The 23,670-nt window shown below is 37.1% G+C and overlaps 1 protein-coding gene across 8 annotated transcripts in view; it reads left to right on the plus strand.

The window, feature by feature from the left end:
- The window catches only part of KCNMA1 (potassium calcium-activated channel subfamily M alpha 1), a gene marked incomplete at its 3' end in the record, with an annotated part of 525,005 nt that overhangs the window by 370,525 nt on the left and 130,810 nt on the right, over positions 1-23,670 (plus strand). For all 8 annotated transcript variants that reach the window (XM_082002432.1, XM_082002434.1, XM_082002435.1 and 5 more), the window contains 3 exons: positions 1,775-1,844; positions 4,181-4,336; positions 19,235-19,344. In XM_082002432.1, coding sequence (XP_081858558.1) covers positions 1,775-1,844; positions 4,181-4,336; positions 19,235-19,344 — 336 coding nt within the window. The remainder of the gene's footprint in view (positions 1-1,774; positions 1,845-4,180; positions 4,337-19,234; positions 19,345-23,670) is intronic.

A 23,670-nucleotide genomic window follows, 5' to 3' on the forward strand; every position in this document is an offset into this window, starting at 1 on the left:
CAAGGTCAGGTTGACAGGCCTGTGGTTCTCTCCCCTTTTTGTAGATGAGCATCACATTGGCAAGCCTCCAGTTGTCTGGGACCTCCGCTGTTAACCAGGGCTGCCAGGGAGGCAGCAGTCTTCCCTGTGGGTTGGGTATAGTCGGCATATTGGGCCCTCTGTTCCCCTCAGAAGGGAATTGCCTATGACAATTACCCTCCTTTTTTTCTTAACGGAGGTAGTCATAATGTGTGGGGCTGACGGACTCACCCCAGGCAACCCCCTGACTGGACTTTCATCTGTACCTGTATTTGCCTGGTCCTCGAGTTCGAGACCCATATCTCTGTTGTGTAAGGGCAGCTGGGAAGGTGGGGGAGGCCCGGAGGGGATTTGCCTGCCACCCCGAACAGGGACCCGTTTCCATTCCCCCTCATCTCTTAGGTGCCCTCCTTCTGCCTGATGGCAAGAGGGTAGGGGATCCTCTGCTTCTCGTGAAGCCTCCATCTGCTGCCTTTGTCTCAGGGATGATAGGGTGTGGCTCCACATTCCGGTTGCAAAATAATGCATTCTTAATAGATTTAATACATTTATTGCAATAAAATTCAAAAGTGTTATTTTGAGACTGGAATTCTCTTGTGTTTTCTCACATTTAAATTAATTTAATTCAACTAAACTGAATGTTTAATTAAATAATTCAGTGAGAAATGGAAAATTAGAAGGAAAACTTGTTTTTTCCTTCAAAAAATAAATTAAAATCATGCATACAACCTTTTTTTATCTGTTTCATGCTCTCACTTTGATGTGCTTCAAAGCACAAGCCAGACCAGCAGTATGCAAGATACATCCTACAAAACACCAATATAAACAGTTATGGCCTTCAGAGTCTTGAGACTGGTGATTCCGTAATAATCCAGATTATTTTTTTGTTTTGATTGTTTTTATTTTCTTTTTCTACCTTTAGTTTATATATACAGAACTGAATTTTTGGCCTGTTTCTCTCTAATTTTGCTCAATGCTTTTTTAATTCTTAAATTGTGTGTTCCTCTTTTCATAACTTGTTATCAATCCACTCATTTCTCAAACATTTTTCTTTACAGCAACTTTTACTCTGTACACAGTTGAGTATCTCTTAGGCTCATTAAATACTTAAGAATGCAGTCAAGCTGCACATTATGGAAGTAGACCCATATTTTATACATTCAGAGTTCAAGTATCAGTTTCAATATTGAGTTTTGGAATAATCCTTAAAAATTAAGATGAATTTGCATGTGGATTTATGTCAAACAAAATAATTATTCAGGGTGTTTAAATATGATGAATGTCTAGCAACTATAAATAAATAATATGTGGTGGGGCAGAAAGAAAGGATTCTTTTCAGACATTTATTATTGGAAAACTTCATCAATTATGTTCATTCAAAGACATGAAGATAATCACTGAAGATGATGCAATAATTGCAAGTATATTGCTTGCTTGACAGAATGAGTACAGTATCTGAACAGAGCTGCTAAAACAAGACCCTTTTTCTGCGACTTCCATAAGAGTAAACCATTCAATTAAATAATTCATGAAGTTTGATGTTCTCTAATATTAGCTGATGGTTATTAACTGAATTTGACTCAATGTAAATATTGCATAGGTCTGACTTCAATCAGTATGCTTTACAGCCAGATGAATAAGAGGGTACACTTTTAATTGTGGGACTTGACAACACAGTAGAGTAAAAGTATTGGGATACACTATCTAAATATCCCACCAGCTAAAAGTTAATTTATTTTTTCTTTTATTTTCTTAGAGTTATTTCGATAAAGAATTATCATCCGAAGATAAGAATTATCACTCAGATGTTGCAGTATCACAATAAGGTAACGTGGCTACCAACATCGTCTCTCCCCATAGTTTTTTGCTATATTGCATTCACTCATACACAATTTTTCAATCTCCATTAATAGTATGCATTTTTCTTTTCAAACAAAAATGTCCTAATAAGCCTTGTCATGTAATCCAGTTACAATGTAATTTAGTTTTATTTATATATGCAAGGGACCTTATCAAAATCCTCTGACATTTATTAATTGCCTAGGGTCTAATTCTCAAAGCTGCATTTTAGTTGCTATTGATTCCAGATGAGCTTTTAACCACTCAGCTTCTATAAGTTTTGCTCATCTTATTACACTAGAGCTGCCCAAGACGAATTGGTGGCCTCTAGGTAAGTCATCTGAAGTCAGTTCTTTGTGGATACTTTACAAAAAAGTGTGTAGAATTATTGTTTTACTGGAGATTTATTGTGATTTTGTATTTTTTGCATGACAATGTAGACCCGAAATTGCTAAGTAGCATGTTGTCGTGGTTTAGCCCCAGCCGGCAACTAAGCACCACACAGCCGCTCACTCACTCCCCCTCCCACAGTGGGGCGAGGGAGAGAATTAGGGAAAAAACCTCGTGGGTTGAGATAAACCCGGTTTAAGAGGACAGAAAGAAAGAAAGAAACAGCAATGATAATACCAACAAAGGAATGTACAAGAACAAGTGATGCCCAATACAGCAATTGCTCACCACCCAGTGATCGACAGCCCGTCCCCGAGCAGCGATTTCCGCCCCCCGGCCAACTCCAGTTTATGTACTGGGCATGACGTCGGATGGTAGGGAATATCTCTTTGGCCAGTCTGGGTCAGCTGTCCCGGCTGTGTCCCCTCCCAGCTCCCCGTGCACCCCCAACCTCCTTGCTGGCAGGCCAGCACGAGAAGCTGGACTGTCCTTGACTGCTCAGCAACAACCCAAAACATCAGCACGTTATCAACAGTTTCTCATCCCAAATCCAAAACACAGTCTCACGCTAGCTTCTTTGAAGAAAACCAGCTCTATCCTGGATGAAACCAGGACACATGTACAAAATAAATATATTTTTTTTTCATATAAAACGTAATTCAGTTGTGAAAATTCGTTCCTAACGATATTGTGGAGGTCAAAATTATAAATCCACTTTGGAAAGGAATTTGGCAAATTTTTGATGGTAAATCTGTGGCCTTTAAATGCAGTGAAGTCAATTTATTCAATCCTGATATGAGGAAGTCCATAGACTGCTGATTAACAAGGCTAGGAAAAATATATCAGAGGACAGACAACTCATATGTGACCTGCTTCTTTTATTATTTCTAAAAGCATCAACCACTGCCCAGTGTTGGAGAAAAGGCATGGCTGGGTAGACCTTCATTCAATGAAATACAATAATCCTGGTACTTAGAAGGTTTGACTGCTAACAACTCTTTATATGTGTAACCTTTGGCTAGAATAAGAGCAACTGCTGTTGCTTGTGATGTCCTCTTCCTGTATGTGAATGGAAGGAGTCTGTCTTTTTATAGAATAAAAGCAAGGTGTTTCTCCGCTTTAAACAGGTTGAGAAGGGAAAATCTTTTAAATACTGCATTTTTCCTTTGTATTTCCAATGAATGCATCTTCAAGAATAGCTTTTATCAAAGTGCTGAACTGTAATGTTAACTTATGAAGGGAAAAAAGCATGAAGGCCTCAGTGTTTCCTTATGTCTATAAGGCAGATGGAAAAGATAATCCAATAGAGTTATGCCAATAACTGAACAATATTAATACATATTTAACTGACCAGTGTCAACAATGGAGGTCTGTCTTGGTCAGCTATTTTCTTTATTTGTAATTAGCAGTGTGAGGAAAAAGTTTGGACTTTCACCAAGTCAAGTGCTATGCTGCAGGGTGTAGGGAGTGAAATAGAAAAGACAGAAGATGTTGTATAACTTATTGAATAATGTCTTATAAAGGTTGCAGCTTCCCACAAGTTGTAATCTAAGTTATATTAGATTCCTGTGTATTATGTATATGTCTTATCAGTCAGAGAGTAGCTCTCAGTACTGTAAAAGTAATACACAGAAGGGAAGGAAAACTTTCCAAGATTCTGTAGTTCATTCAGGTGTGAGGGTGGCCCTGGCAGAGTGTCACAGCCAGAATGTGGCTTGAGAAATGTAAGACTTTCTCTATAATAGGTAAGATTGGAACATCTCTTAGCATGGAATTAAACTCTAAAATACTTGGAGTGCTTCTGCCTACTCAGAAAAAGTCAAGCCAGTAACAAAGAAAATAATTTGCTGCTATCTCTGTCAATATTGTACTGTATTTGAGGAAGTATTTCTGGTTCTTCGCCAGTGGGTTTTTTTGTTTGTTTGTTTTCCAGGCACATCTGCTAAATATCCCAAGCTGGAACTGGAAAGAAGGGGATGATGCAATCTGTCTTGCTGAGCTCAAGCTGGGTTTCATAGCCCAGAGCTGCCTGGCACCGGGCCTTTCAACAATGTTAGCCAACCTCTTCTCTATGAGGTCATTCATAAAGGTAATGTCTTGTCTCATTAGCATGTATTAGTCCACAATTCAGTTTGTCAGAGAGCTGAGTAGAGAACATGGGTCAAATATGAAACAGATAGGAACACATTAATAGATTTTGTAAGACAAAAAACCCCAGCGCACACTTAGATACAAAAGTTCTCTGCTGCAAATTGGGCAATGAGCCAGGTTCTGTCAACTTACGTTTTTTTTTTTTTCACCAAGTGTTTGGCCTTTAAATGATTGTTCAAAGCATCATCCATTTCTAGGGAGATATTTCTGGTGTTTTGTGTTTTGCTTTGTTTTAGACAAAACACATGTTTATCTATGAGAAAAGCCCCTGCTGCTAAAACAAAAATATGATTTATGTATGTCCCATAGAGCAACAAAGTGCCCAGAAAAAAGGACTGGTTGTTTTGGTCTTTTACATCAAGTGGCTGGTGGACCTCTGACTGTGAGAGGAAATAAGGAATATGTGTTGGAACTGAAGCTTGAACTTCCTACAACATCATTCATGTATTTGTTTCTCTACAAAGAGCCCGTTTGGACTTACATGGCAAAATTTTGACCCAGTTATTCCTAGACTTCTGTAGCAGCTGATTAACTCACTGAACCCAAGGCCTTGATTGCAGTAATCAGTGCTTCCTTCCTCTTGCCTTTCTGGAACACTGATTTCAAACACAAAGGATGGTCAGCTTCCAATCCTGTGAGTGGTATTAACACAATGGGAAACACTGGAGTACAGGGTAGTCCATGGTCCACTTCAAGTCCATTGTGCAAGTCAGCAAAGTAAAAAAACCTAAAGTCTTCAGATGAGAAAGCCAGGACTATTCTCATAGAGATGCACAAATCAGTGCAGGGCAGTGAGTCTTTATTTACTTCTGTAATTCTTATTAAGGTCTCCTTTGGAAACCTCAAAAAAATTGGAGACAGCAGACTCCTGTGTGTCAAAAATATTCCAGACTCTTACATACAGTCAAAAAAATGTCAGTTTTCAATATGGAAACAAGCCTGGGCTCTGCACTTTACTGTCTGCAGTTACAATGTTTGCGTCTTTACTCATGTTCTGAAAAACTTAAGTAAAGACAAATTTGGGAACTGTCTATGACTCATCAGCGTATGGTCACCTGGATATTAATCCTTTCTACTTATATCCTAAAAGAAGACTATATCTCTTATGAACTTCATTCTTCTTGCCAGTCGTTTGGTGTGCCTCACTCTTGTCTGATGTGGTAACTCAAGACTCTCAGGGGTCTCAAACACTTGTAAAAGTCACCCTAATGTATCCAAATTACTGAGGCAACCTGTTCTATGAACTTGCTTTCGAAAGCAGAAGTAGACTGGAAACTTTTTCTCAGCTTCTGTCTTTTCAAAATCAGGAGGGATCAGTTTTCTCTCAAGGAGATCCAAATATATGGGTATCTTCAGAAGCCCCGGTCTTAATGCAAATTATTTTAATACTGAATTTAAAATTGCAGAGAGAAAATTGAGATATTCAGAAAGCGGTGAAGTGTACAAATACCTGACTACGGGGGAACTGTACTAGAGGGAGATACATGTATGGCCTGGATTTGTAGTTAAAACATTTAGACAAGTCAAAAACTGCAAATGTAAAGGTATCATCTTTCCCGAAAATATATCTAACCACTTATGCCATTATCTTACCCACCTTCAATCCTATATTTTCTCATTTTATGAGATTTTCTTATAATAATTTTAGTACAGTGACAGATTGGACCCTCTCACTGATGAACAATTTTAAGCTGAAGTCTCAGCTTTGCAGGGCACCGCTCAGATTACATCTAGGTATTTCTGTATACACTGAATAAGCATGAAAATAGCGATGATTTTTACCTGGAGGAAGCTATCAATGTCAGTTTTGATCTTGGTATCTGTGATTATATACAGTTATAAACAGAATAAGATGCAGACATACCTTAATTTCTGTTACTTTAGATATCATCTTCAGATGGCACTGAGAGAAAAAAACGCCATCAAATAGTGCATTTGGAGAATGCAAAACTGTTAGTGCTGGTTAAAAAGATGTCTGCTGCTTAACTAAGAATGAATTGTCCAGGGAAATAAAATTAATATTGTCATTTCCAAGATTTCTGAGTATATTAAAATCTAAAACAAAGTAAACGTACAAGAACGGAGACATATTTCTTCATGAGAATCCAGCTCAATTGGTGGCAGCAAAATTTAGCTGAAAGGATGTTCTTTCTCCAAGCTGTCTCACTCTTAAAACTGTATTTGAAAGAGAAAACTATTACTTAGTGGTGGCTGTGAATCAACAGTGTATCGTAGGAGAGCAGCTACATTGATTGGAATTGTTAGAGAGGACTCTATTGAAAAGAAAGACGTCCATTCCCTAAAAGAATTTACAGCACTTTTCATTTAGAACAATGAATTTAAGTAACGTCAAACCCCCATAAATTCCTTGGGCAAACGTTATTAGTGGAGTCTCCCACAAGTGAGGAGATTGCCAGGAAAATGTACTGAAACTTCTGTATTTTTTAAAGAAAGCTTGAAATGTGTGTTTGTTCCTTCTCCGTCATAATGTGATTAGAAAGTGATTTAATGTGCTATAAATGTTTGGTCAGTCAAACAAAAATGAACATGATTGATGGTGACATTGCACACATTTAACTCATTATGTGTTACTTCACAGCAAAATGATTTGTGTAAACAGTCTGCCCAGTATTAGAGGTAAAACAAACTAAGAAACCTCAAAAAATTATATTTGCTCCTAATATTTTCCTTTTGGTTTTAGCGATGTAATCTCATATGGAATCTATTATGTTCTCTGTGGCACCAAACTGAAGAAAACAAAATGAGCTCAAAAAGATTACAGTTCTGTAAACACTTAAAGAAAGATAAATTGCACAACAAATTATATGTTAAGCAAAATAGCACAACAAATTATATGTTAATCAAAAAAAACCCCAAACCAACCACCTTTACACCTGTAAACTGTATTTCAATATTGCATTTTTATAGCACAGTGTGTTATCATTGGTGTATTAGTAAAGGAATTTGGACTCTTTATTACTTGCATAGTCTCAGAAAAAGATGGAAATTCTATACTGTACTGCAATTTCTGTATTGTTTGGATTAGCAAATGTATACCAGAAGTCTACCCATATGAAAAACATTGCAAAGAGTAAGTAAATAGAATAAAAGGCAGAGGTGGTCAAATTTTGTCCCTTTGTACAAACATGCAAGCCAATATGAGTTAGTGTTGTTGTGTAGATTAATAAAATGTGGAATGTGGTTCTGGAGTGTAACACAAGTCCACAAACTAATTAGTTTTGTCTTTGCTCTGTTGATAGGATGGTACACCTCATTCCAGATTTGAAAAATGATCTAGAGCAGTCTCAATTATCCTCATAAGCTATTTTGAGAGCAGGAATGTTCTGTGGGCTCTTTCGGCATCTGTTGCTCACACCCACACATGTGCAATGCCCACTTCTCCCGCTGCATTCCTTTCTAGTCCAGGCATAATAAAGGCACACAGATTTACATCAGTCAGGTGCTTACCTACGCTACATAGCTGGTTTGCTGTTTATTTTTGGCCACCTAGGCAGCCTTGGACTGTTTTAAAGTATGAGACTAGGGTATGCACAGTGAATTTCTTCAAATGAGGGAGAGCTTTAAAAAGGGGGTGGGGAGGAATGCAAATTCTCAACTTACTGTGAAGTTCTTCAGGAGGCTGCGTAATAAACTGATTACCTGATCCTCCTCGCAGGATTTAGACCAAATATTAATGTAGCCTGTTCCCTAAGACATTTATTCTCTTAAAAGGTCTGACTGAATATAATATTTTTAATCGTTGAGTCTGGGAATTAAAAACTGTTGTGATTGAAAACTGTTTGCTATTTACAAATAGTATCGGTCCTTTTGATAAGCGATGAATTTGTCTCTCTACCATGGAGTGCATTTTTCAGTCACTCATAGATCAGCACCAATCTGTCTTTTGTGTTATGATGGCATAGAAATACTGTCCTGTTTTGTAAATTTGAAAATATTAAAAGTAGAGCCTGTATACATTCGAGTTCAAACCCATCAAGGCCAACGCCTGAAGAAGAATTACGTGTCATAATACTTCAAGAATACTTGCTCTGCTTTGACCTACTACAAAACTCTACATTAGTATGAACAATGAAAAAGTGCATATATCTCACATTTTAAATTAGAACTATTCTTAATTAGCATATTTGACGTTTTATAAAACATACGCTTTTCATGCTAATTTAAAAAAAAACCAACATATTCTTGTATACAGAAAGAACCGTGGGAATAGTTGACTGAAGTTGTAAAATTTTTATACCACTAAGAATGCTTTTTAGCTTTAACTTAAGCAGACAGTGGAATTGAGTAAAAAGGTAGTTGATAATTTATAATACTTAAGGAAATTCAATTATAAGACTGTAAATCTAAGAAGCTTCACTCTTTGATAGGAATGTATGAACTGCTTTCAGCCAAATACTTAACTGTCAGATTTTGATATCCATATCTAAAGGTATAATAAAAATAGACATTCACACAAGCAATTTGGGTGGACTGAAAGGGCATTATGAGTGAACATAAGGAAATGTTTAAAATACATTGCTTTCAATGTACTACTTCTTTCCAACTACCAATCAAGAATATTCTGTGTGTACTTTCTTTTTATTCTCATCTATGTTGTTAGAACAAAACCCTACAATACTGTGGAGAAGAGAATTGTAAAATTAAACGTCAGGAAGCCCTGGAAGCATTCTGAGCCTAGGGGGAGGCAGGAGTCCCTGAGTTAGACGGAAGTAGATAAAAACAGCTTGGCAAGGGCTCAAGAAAGTTGCCTCAGTGAAAATGTGAAATTCTAGTCATTTTTTGTAACATTTCTCTACGTGGCCTTCTGGGCATCTTTAAAGAGAAAATTTTAGATGTATTTTAGAAAGGAAATAGGTAACAACTTCCATGTTGTTTGCACAACAATTTAATTTTTTTATAACAACCTTATAATTTTGTAAAGACCATTCAGAATTTCAGAATTGCATGCACTTAGACAAAGTACTGCATGCTGGGACACATATGCTGAACAACAAAAGTTAGACCATTAGAATAAAGCACGATCGCTTTAATAACAGAACAAAAATATTCAACTGCTATTCTAGAGAGATAATGAACAGAATTAACGCATTAATTTACTGTACTTTTTGTGGGGTTTTTTTATTATTCAGTTGGATAGAGCTGTTTATCAAAGTAAATCTATGTCTAAAATATCAAATGGATGATTGTCTTCCAAACATCTGAAATTATTCTCAAAGGCTTTGTACTGTTTTGTGCTCTTTCCTTGGTGGTGGCGAACTGAGCTTATTCAATGTTAGGGAGCAGACTACAGCTGCTTTCATTGTGCTATAAAGGAATTTTCATTGTGTCACTTCCTTAATAGTTATAAAAACATCCCACCATCCTCTTCATCTCCCTCTTTTATTGCAAAACGCAAAATGCAAGAAAAGATCCTAAGTCACGCTACAACTCTAGCATTAGTTCTCTGTCTTGATAGAGAGACTTAGATCTTGACAGTAGAGATTATATAGCATTATCAGGTTCAGATATACTCAATTGCTTTCATGTAACTATTTATGTCATTACACTGAGAAGCAAATGCTATGAATAAAATAGATCAGTTGGGGCTACAGAGATCCTGAGAATTACACTGCCAGGGGATAGGGCTGGGTGTATGAAGGGTTTAGGTTTTTTCCTGACAATACTAATGGTTGTGCTTGCAAGATGTACATCACTTTTTGGTCTCTCTGTCACCAAGTCTCACTAGGAAATGATTGTATTACGTAAATACATTGTCTGATAACGACGTTGTATCTCTATACAGATAGAGGAGAGCAGAGGAGCACTGTGACTTAAAAAAAGATACAGATGAAAGTTATATTTCTTCTCTTGGGATACACTATGTCATTTTCCAGCTATTCTTCATATAGCTATTGAATCAGTGGGTAATTTGTGTTATGACTATACAGGAGACAGAATTGCGGTGTAACATATTCAGGGGAAGATAATCACATGCTTACGATACTAGAGAGGAACTTGGGAGATACAGATTCGAGTCGCTGTGGTGGTATGGCACACTCTGCGTGAGGCCCAACAGTTACCTGAGCGGTCTTTACCTTTCTTCCTAGCTGAGACTGGAATAACTCAAATTTTTGTTCCTATCTGTTAAAATTTCCTCTGGAGTTTGTAAGGTCTCTGAAGAAAAAAAATACTTCTTACTCTTTGTACCAACACAGCATCTTGTGATAACGTTTTGTGATGATTTAACATCAAAGTCAAAATAAGATGCTATGTGCTTATTCTTAATAACTTATAGTGTGGTCACCAGTGGAAGATAATGAATGATTCCTTGTTGCCACATCAACCACTAATTGAACTGTTTTGTTACCTTTCTAGACTGTTACATTTATTCATGTTGCTGCAGGATCTGCTTGAAGTATGTTAGTTATTTAGCCTCAGGGATAAAAATAATGATGACCTGCAAAGACTTCTCCTCAGGATCACTCAGGGGAAGGTCTTTCAGACAGGCAGATGCTCATTTTCTGTAAAGCAAGGCGTGTAGAAGTGCTTTTTGTCATTGCTTGATGATATGCTTGAGGTGTACAATATTTGATGAGTAAAGGAAGAGGTCCAAATCGAAAAAAGAAAATAGGATTGTCCTCGATCAATTATTGTGTCTTCATTCAACAGTTGTACCTTATGTAAGATCTGTAGAGGCCTATGTATGAGGCTAAATGAAAACGGAAATAACATTCAACAAATGAGAAGAGGTAAAAGGGAGAGGAATACATGACAGCAGGACCCAACAATGTCAAGGTTTTTTGTTGGTTATTTTTCCTACACTAAAGTGATTCACTGCTATTGTGTTTGTGTACTTCATGCCTTCTGGTGTTCTTGCGTTGTCCCTCACTGCAGTTTTTCTGCTATGTGAACATGTGAACGTATTAAGAACTATTCTAAATATTGTGCGGTATTAACTTCTGCTTTAATTACTTTGCCAGCAAAGACACATTCCCTCATTCCAAAGCAGTTTTTGAACGCTTAAGTATTCACAATTTTTGTTACCCAGACAGTATTTTTCAGAAAATAATAAAGGTTTTATCTGGGGATGGCATGCCCCATCCCTGGAAGTGTTCAAGGTCAGATTGGATGGAACTTTGAGCAACCTGATCTAGCAAAACATGTCCCTGCCCATGGCAGGAGTGCTGGAACTAGATGTTCTTTAAAGGTCCCATTCTTTGATCTTAATTCCTAACTTCTCAGACTGGCAGTTATCCACAGAGGTAAGGATGAACAGGAGAGAAAGCCTGGTGTCCCTCTCTGATATCGTAACTGAACTAGCACATTTGTTCTTCCTGGAACACACAATACTTAATAAAGATAGATTTATGCTTTCTGCTGGAATGTGTGTGTTCGGTCAACAAGCAAATCTTTACCACAGAAAAATTTTCACTGAAAGGAAAACTATTCTCTTTGACTCAACTGTATTAGTCCATACTGTACAAAGGTAGAAAATACAAGTATCCAGATTCTGTTGTTAGGAACTGAAGTAGGATAGACTAGTAATTATTTGCTGTAACAAAATTATCTCTATAACCATAAAATTGAAACTACTGTAGGTTTTTCTTTGTTTTCCACATTAAAATCAAGGTTGTTTCCATCTTTGTAAGGACAGCAATCTTTTCAAGTAGGCTAAAATCAGGGTATAAATTTGACCAACCAGATAAATAACTTTCATAGTTTTACTGAATGACATTTGTGATAACCTTGATTAGTAGCATCTTGAACCAAACTCACCCCCAAATTCAGCTCTTTTTGCTTCTATAAAGTTTATATAACATTTAACTATTCCGCACTGTTTTCAGGCAACTGACATATGAAATGTTTTTGTAAGAGCATATGGGACGTATTTTTTCATCTCTACATTAAGTTTTGACACCTTCCTCTTAACGTGTAGATAAGTATGGGTAAGTAGTAGATAAATATGTCCAGAGGTGGACTGGATGACAATCACTCAAGTTACGGTTAAGTATTTTAAAGGAGAATAAACACATATTATGAAGAATCAGGTTTGTTTAGGGATTCAGTTTTTAAGGTTAACAGCAGCAGCAGACTTTAAAATATCATCATAAAGTCTTAAATTTGTCAAGAATACAGTAAGTGCTAAAGTGTTTTTTTCCTCACTTTAAGGATTTTCAAATTAGTACCTTACTGCCATGGATTATGGGAGAAACTAATGATGTTTATTTGTGGAAACTTACACTATTAAAACTCAGGGTAACTGCAAGACTCAAGGAATTAGGAAAGCAATATTGTACACAGAAGGTTCTTAGTAAGTGTTTCATTTCCATTAGAACAGCAGGTACTGCCTTTCGAAAAATACCAGGCAGGTGACCATCTCTCTCTTTGAAATCACAGGGAAAATGTCATGGTTCAGGCAGAGATAAAATGCAAAGGTTGTCTTTAGTCCATTATTATCATTATCTTACAATGACATTTTATAGCATCACAAATATCATCAATTCCTTAAATTGATGAATCAACATTTCATGGTATCCTAACAGAACATATCTTGAAGGTTAATTTAACATTAACCAGCATCTATGAAGCTTGATCACTGCCTTGTGAATGAGTTTGGTTTTTTCCAGTCCTTTCTTGGTCCTTGACTGAGGGTGAGCACTTGGCTATAGGTCTGATCTGCAGTTCCTTCCTCCAAAGCAAAACCATCTGCCTAAAGAAAAGAAAGCAAGGGAAGAAAGTAGAAAGGAGAAACGCATAATGTATTTGTATATTTTTTCCAACCCCAGGTGGTGTCAATCTAAGAAAAAGCCGCAAAATAGACCATAAATTACAAACATGTCCTTTCTGTCATTGCTCTTATTTTTTACCAAGCCTGCACTTTATCTGTTTTCTGTATATAAAGAGTTGCTGATCACCAACATTCGCGAGCTTCACATAAATAAAAGAGTTATAAAAAATGTGATATGACTTCTCCGTGTGTGGTGGAGAATAACACAATGCAAATCCCTTTTAGCATCCCACATGGTCTCTGAATGGTGAAACAATTTCTGTGGAAGAAATTTCTCTTGATTGTTTGCAGCCCACTTGTCAGGGAGTGTATGATTTGGAACATCTCCATATTGCAATTTATTCATGCAGTTGTTTACTTCCCCAGAACTAAAGTAACTGGTTACCTGGCAGCCTATCAACAGGAGAGGAAAATTTAAAAGAAATAAATTAATTGTAATATATATTTCACTGGTTTATTGTAAAGTTTCCAATCCTTCTGTTTGTTAGAACATTCTTTTGAAAGAATGCCTTTTCACTAGTTTAACATGGGGAAAAGATTGGTGAATCCCAAATTAGTACTCAGTAAAATACTATACAAGTCCTGTCAAAATAGCTGTGGAATTCAGATTTATTATTGGAGAATTATTCAGCCAAGAGAGATTTGTGTCACACCAAATTCCAATGAAAGTTATATTATACTATAAAATAATATATAATGATACAATATTATTTTAATAGTAATATTTAATAAATTAATTTATTGCTATAATTAATTTAATACTATAATATTATAACATAATGATATAATCTGAAAAAAATTTTTACTTATTTTTTCTAACATAAATCTTTATGTCAAAACACATTGTTATTTCTTTCTGCTTTGTGCTGTTCAGCATGTCAGAATCAGTAGAGAAGGTTTGAGTGGTTTAAACAAGCTGTGGCTTGAGCTACTACAGGGAAGGGGTGCTTTTAAGTTGTGAAAGAGTTTGTAAAGCTCAGCGTTATTATGATTATAATATTTCAATACAAGTCATGTGTGGAAAAGGTATGAAAATATGTCTTTAAGTTAGACAATTAGTAGAGCTGTAGCTCTTATATATGCTCCTAGGACACTGCACTCCTGACGTGCTTCTGCAACCGTAGAGACTCAGCTGTAATTCCCTTTCTGAAGCCTTGCTGTTGCTTTATTTCCTGCTAATGAATAATTGCAGAATCACTAAAGTTGGAAAGAACCTTCAAGATCATCAAGCGCCAACCATTAATCCAGCACCACCATGTCCCCTAAACCATGTCCTGAAGTGTCACATCCACACGTTTTTTGAACACTTCCAGAGATGGTGACTCCACCACCTCCCTGGGCAGCCTGTTCCAATGCCTGACCATCCTCTTGGTGAAGAAATTTTTCCTAATATCCAATTTAAACCTCCCCTGGCGCAACTTGAGGCCATTTCCTCTCGTCCTATCGCTGGTTACTTGGGAGAAGAGACCAACTCCCTCGTCGCCACAACCCCCTTTCAGGTAGTTGTAGAGAGCGATAAGGTCTCCCCTCAGCCTTCTCTTCTCCAGACTGAACAACCCCGATTCCCTCAGCCGCTCCTCATAGGACTTGTTCTCCAGACCCCTCACCAGCTTCGTTGCCCTTCTCTGGACACGCTCCAGCACCTCAGCGTCCTCCTTGTAGTGAGGGGCCCAAAACTGAACACAGGATTCGAGGTGCGGCCTCACCAGTGCCGAGTACAGGGGCATGATCACTTCCCTGCTCCTGCTGGCCATGTTATTTCTGATACAGGCCAGGACGCTGTTGGCCTTCTTGGCCACCTGGGCACACTGCTGGCTCATGTTCAGCCGGCTGTCAACCAGCACCCCCAGGTCCCTTTCCGCCGGGCAGCTCTCCAGCCACTCCTCCCCAAGCCTGTAGCATTGCATGGGGTTGTTGTGGCCAAAGTGCAGGACCCTGCACTTGGCCTTATTAAACCTCATACAGTTGACCTCTGCCCATCGATCCAGCCTGTCCAGATCCCTCTGCAGAGCCCTCCTACCCTCCAGCAGATCAACACTCCCACCCAACTTGGTGTCATCTGCAAACTTTCTGAGAGAGCACTCGATCCCCTCATCCAGGTCATCAGTAAAGATATTGAATAAGAGCGACCCCAGGACCGAGCCCTGGGGAACAGCGCTTGTGACCGGCCACGAGTCGGATTTAACACCATTCACCACAAATGAACGTAATCACGGTCTTGCTTACTGAGCTTAGTATGTATGACAGTACTGCATCCCTCACTTTTTTGGTGCTGGCTATCTGTAAAATGCTAGTTTGACATGGAATTCCTCTTGCTGTCTCTTAAGGTTTTTAAAAGTGAAATTTTTTCTAACATGATTTAGACATTTTTTCACAGATTATCCTGGTTAGTGGAAAGACAAGAGGTCTGTGTGATTTAAACATAGAGTAAGTGACTGGGTTGAAGCACGCAAAGATAACGACGTTATGAGCCTAAAAGAGTTTGAAAGAGGAGGTGGTAACACCGCTGAAGGGCAAGTAAGAGAAAAAACTCTATCAGTGAAAGCACTGTCAGTTGGTGGCTACATATCCTCTAGTACAAGTCACTTAGGCAGGCTGACATTTACATTTGAATAAAGGAGTTAAGAGGGAAAGAGAAAGCAAGATATAGAGGACATTAGCCTAGAGAAACGGTTCTGTTGGTATTGTGAGTGATGTTAGGTAATGATATGGTAGAGAAGAGAAACAAAGAGGCAGAGTCAAGGGCAGAGAGTTACAGAACTGCAGGCAGGGGAAGCGTGGATGAAGACAGCTCTCCAAAAGAGCAAAAAAAAAAAGAACAGGAACATCACCACATTTCTATAGAACTCTTACTTTATGGGGTTTTGTGAGCTTATGGAACTGGAGTAAGAGTATGGAATACAGAACTGTGACTTAAAACTTTTAGAAAATAATAAGTGTTTTATAAAAATGTATAAGAAAGAACAAGAAAAACCTGTTCCGGACTCTTAGGGAATGAATAGGACTCGGTAACCATTATAGCTTTTGTTTTTAAAATGTAGTTTACTGTTACAGTTTGTGCTCATATAATTTTATTTCCTAAAGCATGTATGTTTTTAGAAGTTCCTAGAGATTTAATTTAAAATAAAATTGTCAATTACTTAGCTTAATTTTTTGTTAAACACTTAACATTTTCATCTGATTATACCTTGTTTAGAAGCATTATTTAGAGTAATAGGAAGTACAACTAATGAAGCAACAATATAAACAAACCAGTTACAAGAAAAATAGAATTAATATCCAGAAAAAAAGTCTTGAATGACATCTATGTAGGCATGAGTTCATTTTTAAATTTAAGAGGCAGAAAGCCAGTTGCTGGATACATTATAAATGCATAGAGTATGTTGTTGGTCACAGACCTGAACTGTCTCATGATTAGAGTATGTGCTTTAATTTTTCCCATCTTAAATTTTTATCCATTTTTGAATTTACATGGTGAGATTTCCTTTAAGCCCTGTATGCTATGCAAGAGCGTCTTGCTTTAATGCTGTTTTAAATAAGCTGTAGTTTGACACAGCAGACAAAGATAAATTGTTGCTTAAAGATGCTTTTCTCAATTTGATTTATTGCTGAATAGCTGAAAAATTAATTTATAGCTGAAAAATTAATTTGGACACCTTTACCCAGGTCACTTACATCCCATGTATTAATTTATTTTCTTGAATACTGACAGAGGTGTACATTTATATTGCTGTTTGGAGAATATGTTCGTAACAAACCTGACACTCCTCCTAACATACCGTAATGCTTTCACCATAAAGAATATACAAGCCTATGTTTTGCTGCCATAACACATTTCATACCATTAAAATAAGTGACTGGATATTATCCAAGGCATTTGACATAGTGGGCAGTAATGTACAAAATTTTAAAGCAGTAATAAGTTGTTTATCTTCTTGTTGTAAATTCTTTGATAGGAATTTCTGAAATGCTGAGAGTTCTCTCTGCAATGGCCAAAAAAAAAAAAAAAATCTGGCTCATACTTAGCTGGTTGATGTCCCACTGTCTCTGGGACTTTAGACAAGCAAGATTAGCAGCGTAGATTAAAGCACTTTAGCCTTACCTGTAGTAATTTATGAGGATGGATGTTCCTGAAGCATCCTTTCTGCCACTTCATTGGGCCTGGCTGCAGCTGTTGGGTTAACAGTTGGACTTGATGATCTTAACAGTCTTTTCCAGCCTTAATGATTCTGTGATTCTGTTTCCTGCAGGATTAGTATTGTCACCTCTTTACGTAGTGTAGGCTGAGCTTTGAGGAAAGCTGGGTATATCAGAAAAAAACAAACTGTGAAATGTTTGAGAGTCCTTCTCAAATCAGTCGTTCTTTACCGCTTCAACCTTTCAGGTAGCTTTGCAAATCTCTACCAATAGTTCTTTAAAAAAATACTTTATCATTGTCAATTTTTTTGGCCTTCACATCTAAACTCAATACTGTCTCACTTTCTGCTCTGTAAGATGAAGATCATAATGGGGCTACCTACATAATGGAACTCAGAGTTTCTTTATTTTTTTGCAAAGAATAAAATATAGTTTTCAGGTATGCACTAAATTACAAGATAAATATTTCCATGATCCGTAAAATCCTGTGCCTTATTTAAGAAAATAAAAATCTCTGATCTCTCAATCTGTCTCTTTTTACTTGTTTCCTATTTTCTATTTAGTCAGATAGACTCTGGTTAATGAAAATGCGGTAATGTAAAATGTAAAAATAAAAATCACGTTATTCTTGCTAGTCTGATGTAATTGTCATGTCTCTTGCTAATTTTATATATACTGTATTATCATACATACATTTTTTTATGCTGCGTATAATTCTTGCAAATATTAATTTCTCTGTTCACACAATTGATACAGCACTACTACTGAATAAAGGCAAAGAGATAATTACATGCAGGAACGCCCCATTGCGGTTGAAAGTTTTGCTCTATTTTAATATGACTTAATGAATAGGGAAGCAGCTATCTGGTGGGAAGCCTTAGATATTTCAGGCTGCCTGATTGTGGTGGTTTCCCTAGTTTGCCTAGGAAGGTCTCATTGGGAATGACAGTCAAATCTCAAACAAGCTTTGGACGAGGGCACAAACTACAGTATAGAGAACTGGGGTTTCAGCAGTGAACAGCTTCTGCATATGCCATATTTCCAGTCATATCAGCTGGCTTTGTATTTGTACTTCTGAATTATAGTGCTATTCCTGATGGATACCAAGCAGCTCGATCCAGTTACCCCACTATAGGTGTTTGATGCTAATTGAAAGACCTTATAGAGTGTCTGAGCCATAAGCTTTATAGATACGTTGTGGCATCCCACGGACCCCAGGGCAGCAGCTGGAAGCTGCGTGGGATTGCATGCGCATCTCCAATATCACTAGAAGCTTCTACTTTGGCAAATATATTGAGCTTTTCATGGTAGCACTGTAGCACCTCTGACTTGTTTTCATTCATACCTTCAACAGCAAAAGATCTCTGAATTTAGTGGTAAAGTTTTTCTTCAGTTGTTGTCATAAATCACTGATGACCATTGAAGAAAGTGTTTCAATATATGTTTCCTATATTTCCTTGTTAGTTATAGATGCAGAGAAGAAAAAAAATTTGTAATTGTAAACAATGAGTTTTGACTGCTGGTTAACTTCTAAGCAAGGTGAAAATAATTGAAACATTATTAGAGAGACTCAAATAACAATATAATGTAACCATTTCATTTTCAGAAAGAGAAAATTGAGGAGCTTTTTTCTTCAGGCTCTCTACAACCTTACTTCATCTCATGCTGAATGTACTTGGCCAAGAATTGAATGTATTATTTTTACATAGGATACTTGATTTACTGACTACATGGACTCTTTTTTTTTTTTTGGCATTCTAGGAAATCCTGTAAAAATAAGCAATATTAATTGCCATAACAGTCTACTGATTTATTTGTTACAATCTGATTCACATTTATCCATTGTTTGTAATTTTTAAATACAGCTTTTGCTTTTACTCAGAACTCTGCATCTGTATTTCTTTGTTTTAGATTGAGGAGGATACGTGGCAGAAATACTACCTGGAAGGAGTTGCAAATGAAATGTATACAGAATATCTGTCTAGTGCCTTTGTGGGTTTGTCCTTCCCTGCAGTTTGTGAGTAAGTAGAAATACATATTAACATACATAATATTTGCCTTCTCTCAAGTGAAAACTAACATTTCTGCAGGAGACCTTTTCACTCTGCTACAGTCCTAATGTTGCTACATCAGATGAGATCCAATAAAAAAAACATTAAAGCAATCACTGCATGGAAGTATTCCAAACACTGTAATGCCTGTTTTCAAAAGAGATTTGGAATTTAATGATTGTAAATGAAAGCATAAGCGTTTTCTGTGTTGAACAAATTAATCAGCGATCCATTTAAATTGAGTTATTTACTCATAAGTGCTATCCTTTTGTTTTTTCTAATGATTTCCATTCTTTGTATAGTGGTTGTCAGTGTCTCTGTCTTGGCTTAGGTCCCATTCCAAGGAACCTATTCATTAATTGAAACAGATGTAGTGAAGTCATATTAGCAGCATGGCATCCAGAGCTCCGCGGAACTGGTTGCAAACGACTTTTAACAAGTGAAATATGTCAGAAAAAATATGCCTATTCTGCAGTGAGAAAGGAATATTTGAAGCATATAATATATAACCATAGCATAAGTCATGCTGCAACTTTATTTCTTCAAAATCCTTATATTTGTTCTAGAAAGATTCTGTGAATGAGAGATTTGTATGCACAACGTTTCCATGATAAATACTATGGCTACAAACATAGGATAGTTTAATGCAGTCATATTTCCTCTTATATTGGCACCATTCTTCATTACAGCCATACCAACAGGTCACAACAAAGACTGTGGACAGCTTTTGCTAGGCATCATTCTAATGCTTAAAAAGAAATAGACCCTACTCTGAAGAATTTGATGTCTAAGTAGCTAACATGAAAAGCTTCTACAGACCCCATTTTTTGGAGGAGGAAATAGAGGAAGAAGTAAGATATAATATTTATGTAAAGGAGAATGATTTTGCTTTGACTCCTCTCACTTCTCCCACCTTTTCTGATTTTTTACAGTAGCATAAGCATAGATTATGGCATAAGAATGAGGGAGAAGTAACTGTTAGGCAAACGTTATCCATTTAAAAATCTTTTTCTGGGATGTAGGTATTACAGAGCCCAGTCTTCAATTTGCTAGTAAAACGAAGGGGCTCACAATCCATTCCTCCACTGTGTTAACCAGTCTGTGACTAGGTTATTGAGGGAAAATGTTTATCATTATAAGCACAGAACTTTGCCTGGATATCTTGAAATGAAAAATCTCATAAGATATTCTAGAAATTTGTATGGTATTCAGAATGAATAGTAATTTGTGCTGTTTACACTAACTATAATAATGAAAACTAAATCTCCATGCCAAATCGTTGTTAAGCATAGTTGAGTTTCTACATGAGTTCTTAGAAATATGTGACTGAGACTGTATTTGACATAAAGCTGACATTCATTTAACTGTGCTGGTAGAGCTGAGATAAAATAATCAATAAAGACGGGGCATTTATTGAGTTTTAGAAACATGTCTAAACTTTGGAGCTCTCCTGAAGCATTTGATTAGCTGGAGGCTTAATTAACTGTGTTTCCTAGTTTAAAGAATTTTACAACAGTTTAATAACTATTAAATTCAGGTTAGTTAAAGCACATTGAAAATTAAAATGTAGTGTAACATATTAATGAGTTTGGTGTATAGGTATTTTCATTACTCTAAGAATTGTCTATTCAATTTCCAGAACCAAGGGACAGCAAAAAGTCCATTGCACTGATTTGTGAAGGGGATATAAAATCAGTGGACAGTCTTAGTGTGATCAACTACCCATAAAATATACAAACTTTGAGAACAGATTTTGTAATTTAGCTTTTAAAATTCATGCCATCAATGACATTTTAAAACCCTGAAACTAAATGAGATGTGCTGCTTCCTCAGGTTATTGGTCTTGATTGCTGGTCTAGGAATGTGATTCAGGTAAATAGGCTGTCATACAGTTTGTATAACAAACATGAAAAGAGTGCCGAAATATCTCCGCTTTCAGTGGGGTTGGGACACTCAATATTTTTTAAGAATTTCAAGCTTTTAATGTCAATGACAGGGTGAAGATGGAAATAGAAGTTATTATGAGTCTTCAAGTTTTATTTATAACTCTGAGTATATGTGTCTGTATTGTGTGAACATATTCCCACCAATATATTTTCAATATGTGAATGTAATTCCCATCATTCTGTGCCTTGGATATTGTTGGACCAGGTGTGGACGATGCTGATGGAAGAGTAAACTAACCAAGCTGTCTCCCACTAGCGCAGAGTCTTCTAGTGGGCCTTCTAACACTTACTAATGCAAGGCTAACCTTCACCCAGGTTCTCTTACCATTCTCCACCCAAAAATTTTCATAGTGAGGCTCATCTATGGATTCACACTTGACCTAGCAGTGGAAAGGTGTCCACTTCTCTTAATGTATGTTACATTGGGCCCATTTGCTGTTCTAGTTTTGAAGTCACTCATTCAATCAAATGTCATAGCCATGTTTTAATACAAAGAAAAATTATAGAGATGTCATTATCTCTGTATTTGTGCAGCATATTTTTGCACGGTTTATAACTATGGCATATATGCCCACATTAGTCATGAAGTTTTTTTTATGTTTTTACAACAGACTGGTTGGGGAACTAATTGCAGAAGTGTTAGAAACTTCGTTGTCCTCACAAACAAGAACTAAGGCGAGTAGGTGATGCTCAGCACTTGTTTGCCTTCTCTCTCAGTTCCACAACAGATTATTTCTCTTCTGCAGATACTTATACTAGCAGCACTTCCTAGACTGAGAGTGACTCCAAATTAAGCCAATCTTTCACAGAGCAAGGACAGCATGGGCTACCTGTAACCATCAAGTTTTTGCTTCTGTCTTTGGATCATTCTCTTCAACTACATTTCTGATTTGTCTCAGGGTGAGATAAATCTTAAGGGACTTTTGGACTCTTGAGCCTTAAGCTACACATAGTATGATCAGCAGAGGTTTCTGCCTCTCTGAAGCAGTGATGCTGGATCAGTCCATACTTGTTAAATTAAGAACTTTTCCCTGAACCCAGGATTTTATTCAAATTTTAGACTAACAGACCTAAGCTCAGCTCAGGTAGTGGCCAAGCCACAAGACAGCCTCTAGACTGACTCTAAATGAAGCTTTCCGTCTTCAGACTCCCTCTGATTCTGCCAGAGACGTCTCCTATATTTTACAATTTCCTTCAAGCGCTCTCAAAAACTCTCCTTTGGGTCCCCCAGGAAAAGGTTTGCCACCCTCGCTGCCTCTGCCCAGCCAATGAATACACACCCGTGAGATAGCAAGAGCCAACACATGAAAACAGATGTTGTAAGGTCCCACTGCGATCAGTAATTTCATCTCTCTGGACAGCAACATTTTCACAAGTATGAAAAGGCTGCTTCAATAGAAAAGTATCCATAGATCGGCACAGACGATGCTTACCACGTCGTCTTACAGCCTCCACAGTTGTTTCTTCTTTAATGCGTTTAAAGTATGGAGGCCTATGTTATCATTACCAATGCTTATACCATGGTTTTGGATAACCTGGATTTTACTACGCTTGATACAAGCAGCAATTAGTGAGTTAGTAATTACTGGACAAATTTTGGTTTATTAATTCAAAACTCTGTATATGTGGCAGCCATGTTTCCTGTTCATACCTAGAAAAGTAACAATACCCGCTTTTATAAAGCAAGCTCGGTTTCTTTGTGCTTAAACCTCCAGTAGAGCTCTTACAGGAACAATATCCTTACTTAGGTTTCTTATTCCAACATGATCAACTTTAATGGGAGCCAGAAAGGACAGTGGAATATTTTGTTTAGCAGGATAAGAGTACACAAAAATAATGAAAGACAAATATTTATGAAACCCTTTAGCCAAGCGTGGACCAGAGTAGGATGTATTCCACAACACTTCACAGCAGTTCCATTGCATTTCAAATTGAGATCCGTCTTGTAAACCAAGATAATACTTGATGTGGGAAATACAGAGAAAAATCAATGTAGTGTTCTGTATTGACGTTTCTTACATTTAGTGTTTTCATAACAGACTGACAGGTTGGCAACCAAAAAACGTTAAATATTTAGCTCACTTTCTCACCACCGTCCTCGTGATGGTAGTGGTATCCATTACCGTGAGCGGCGAATTTAATTGTACACCTCCTCTTGGTCTTGTCAGCAGCGACTGACTGGAACTGGTACTGTATGAAGTGCTTCTGTGTGTATATGTGTGTATATACAGAGAGTAATGTATGTCATTATGCGTGATAACATATCACTCATATGAGTGATTGCGGTAACATATCATGTTATCACGAGTGACATATGTCACACTTTATTATATTATTTATATAACGACTC

This window comes from Phaethon aethereus (genome assembly GCF_964289735.1).
Source record: "Phaethon aethereus genome assembly, chromosome: 7".
In the NCBI taxonomy this organism is placed as follows: Eukaryota; Metazoa; Chordata; class Aves; order Phaethontiformes; family Phaethontidae; genus Phaethon; species Phaethon aethereus.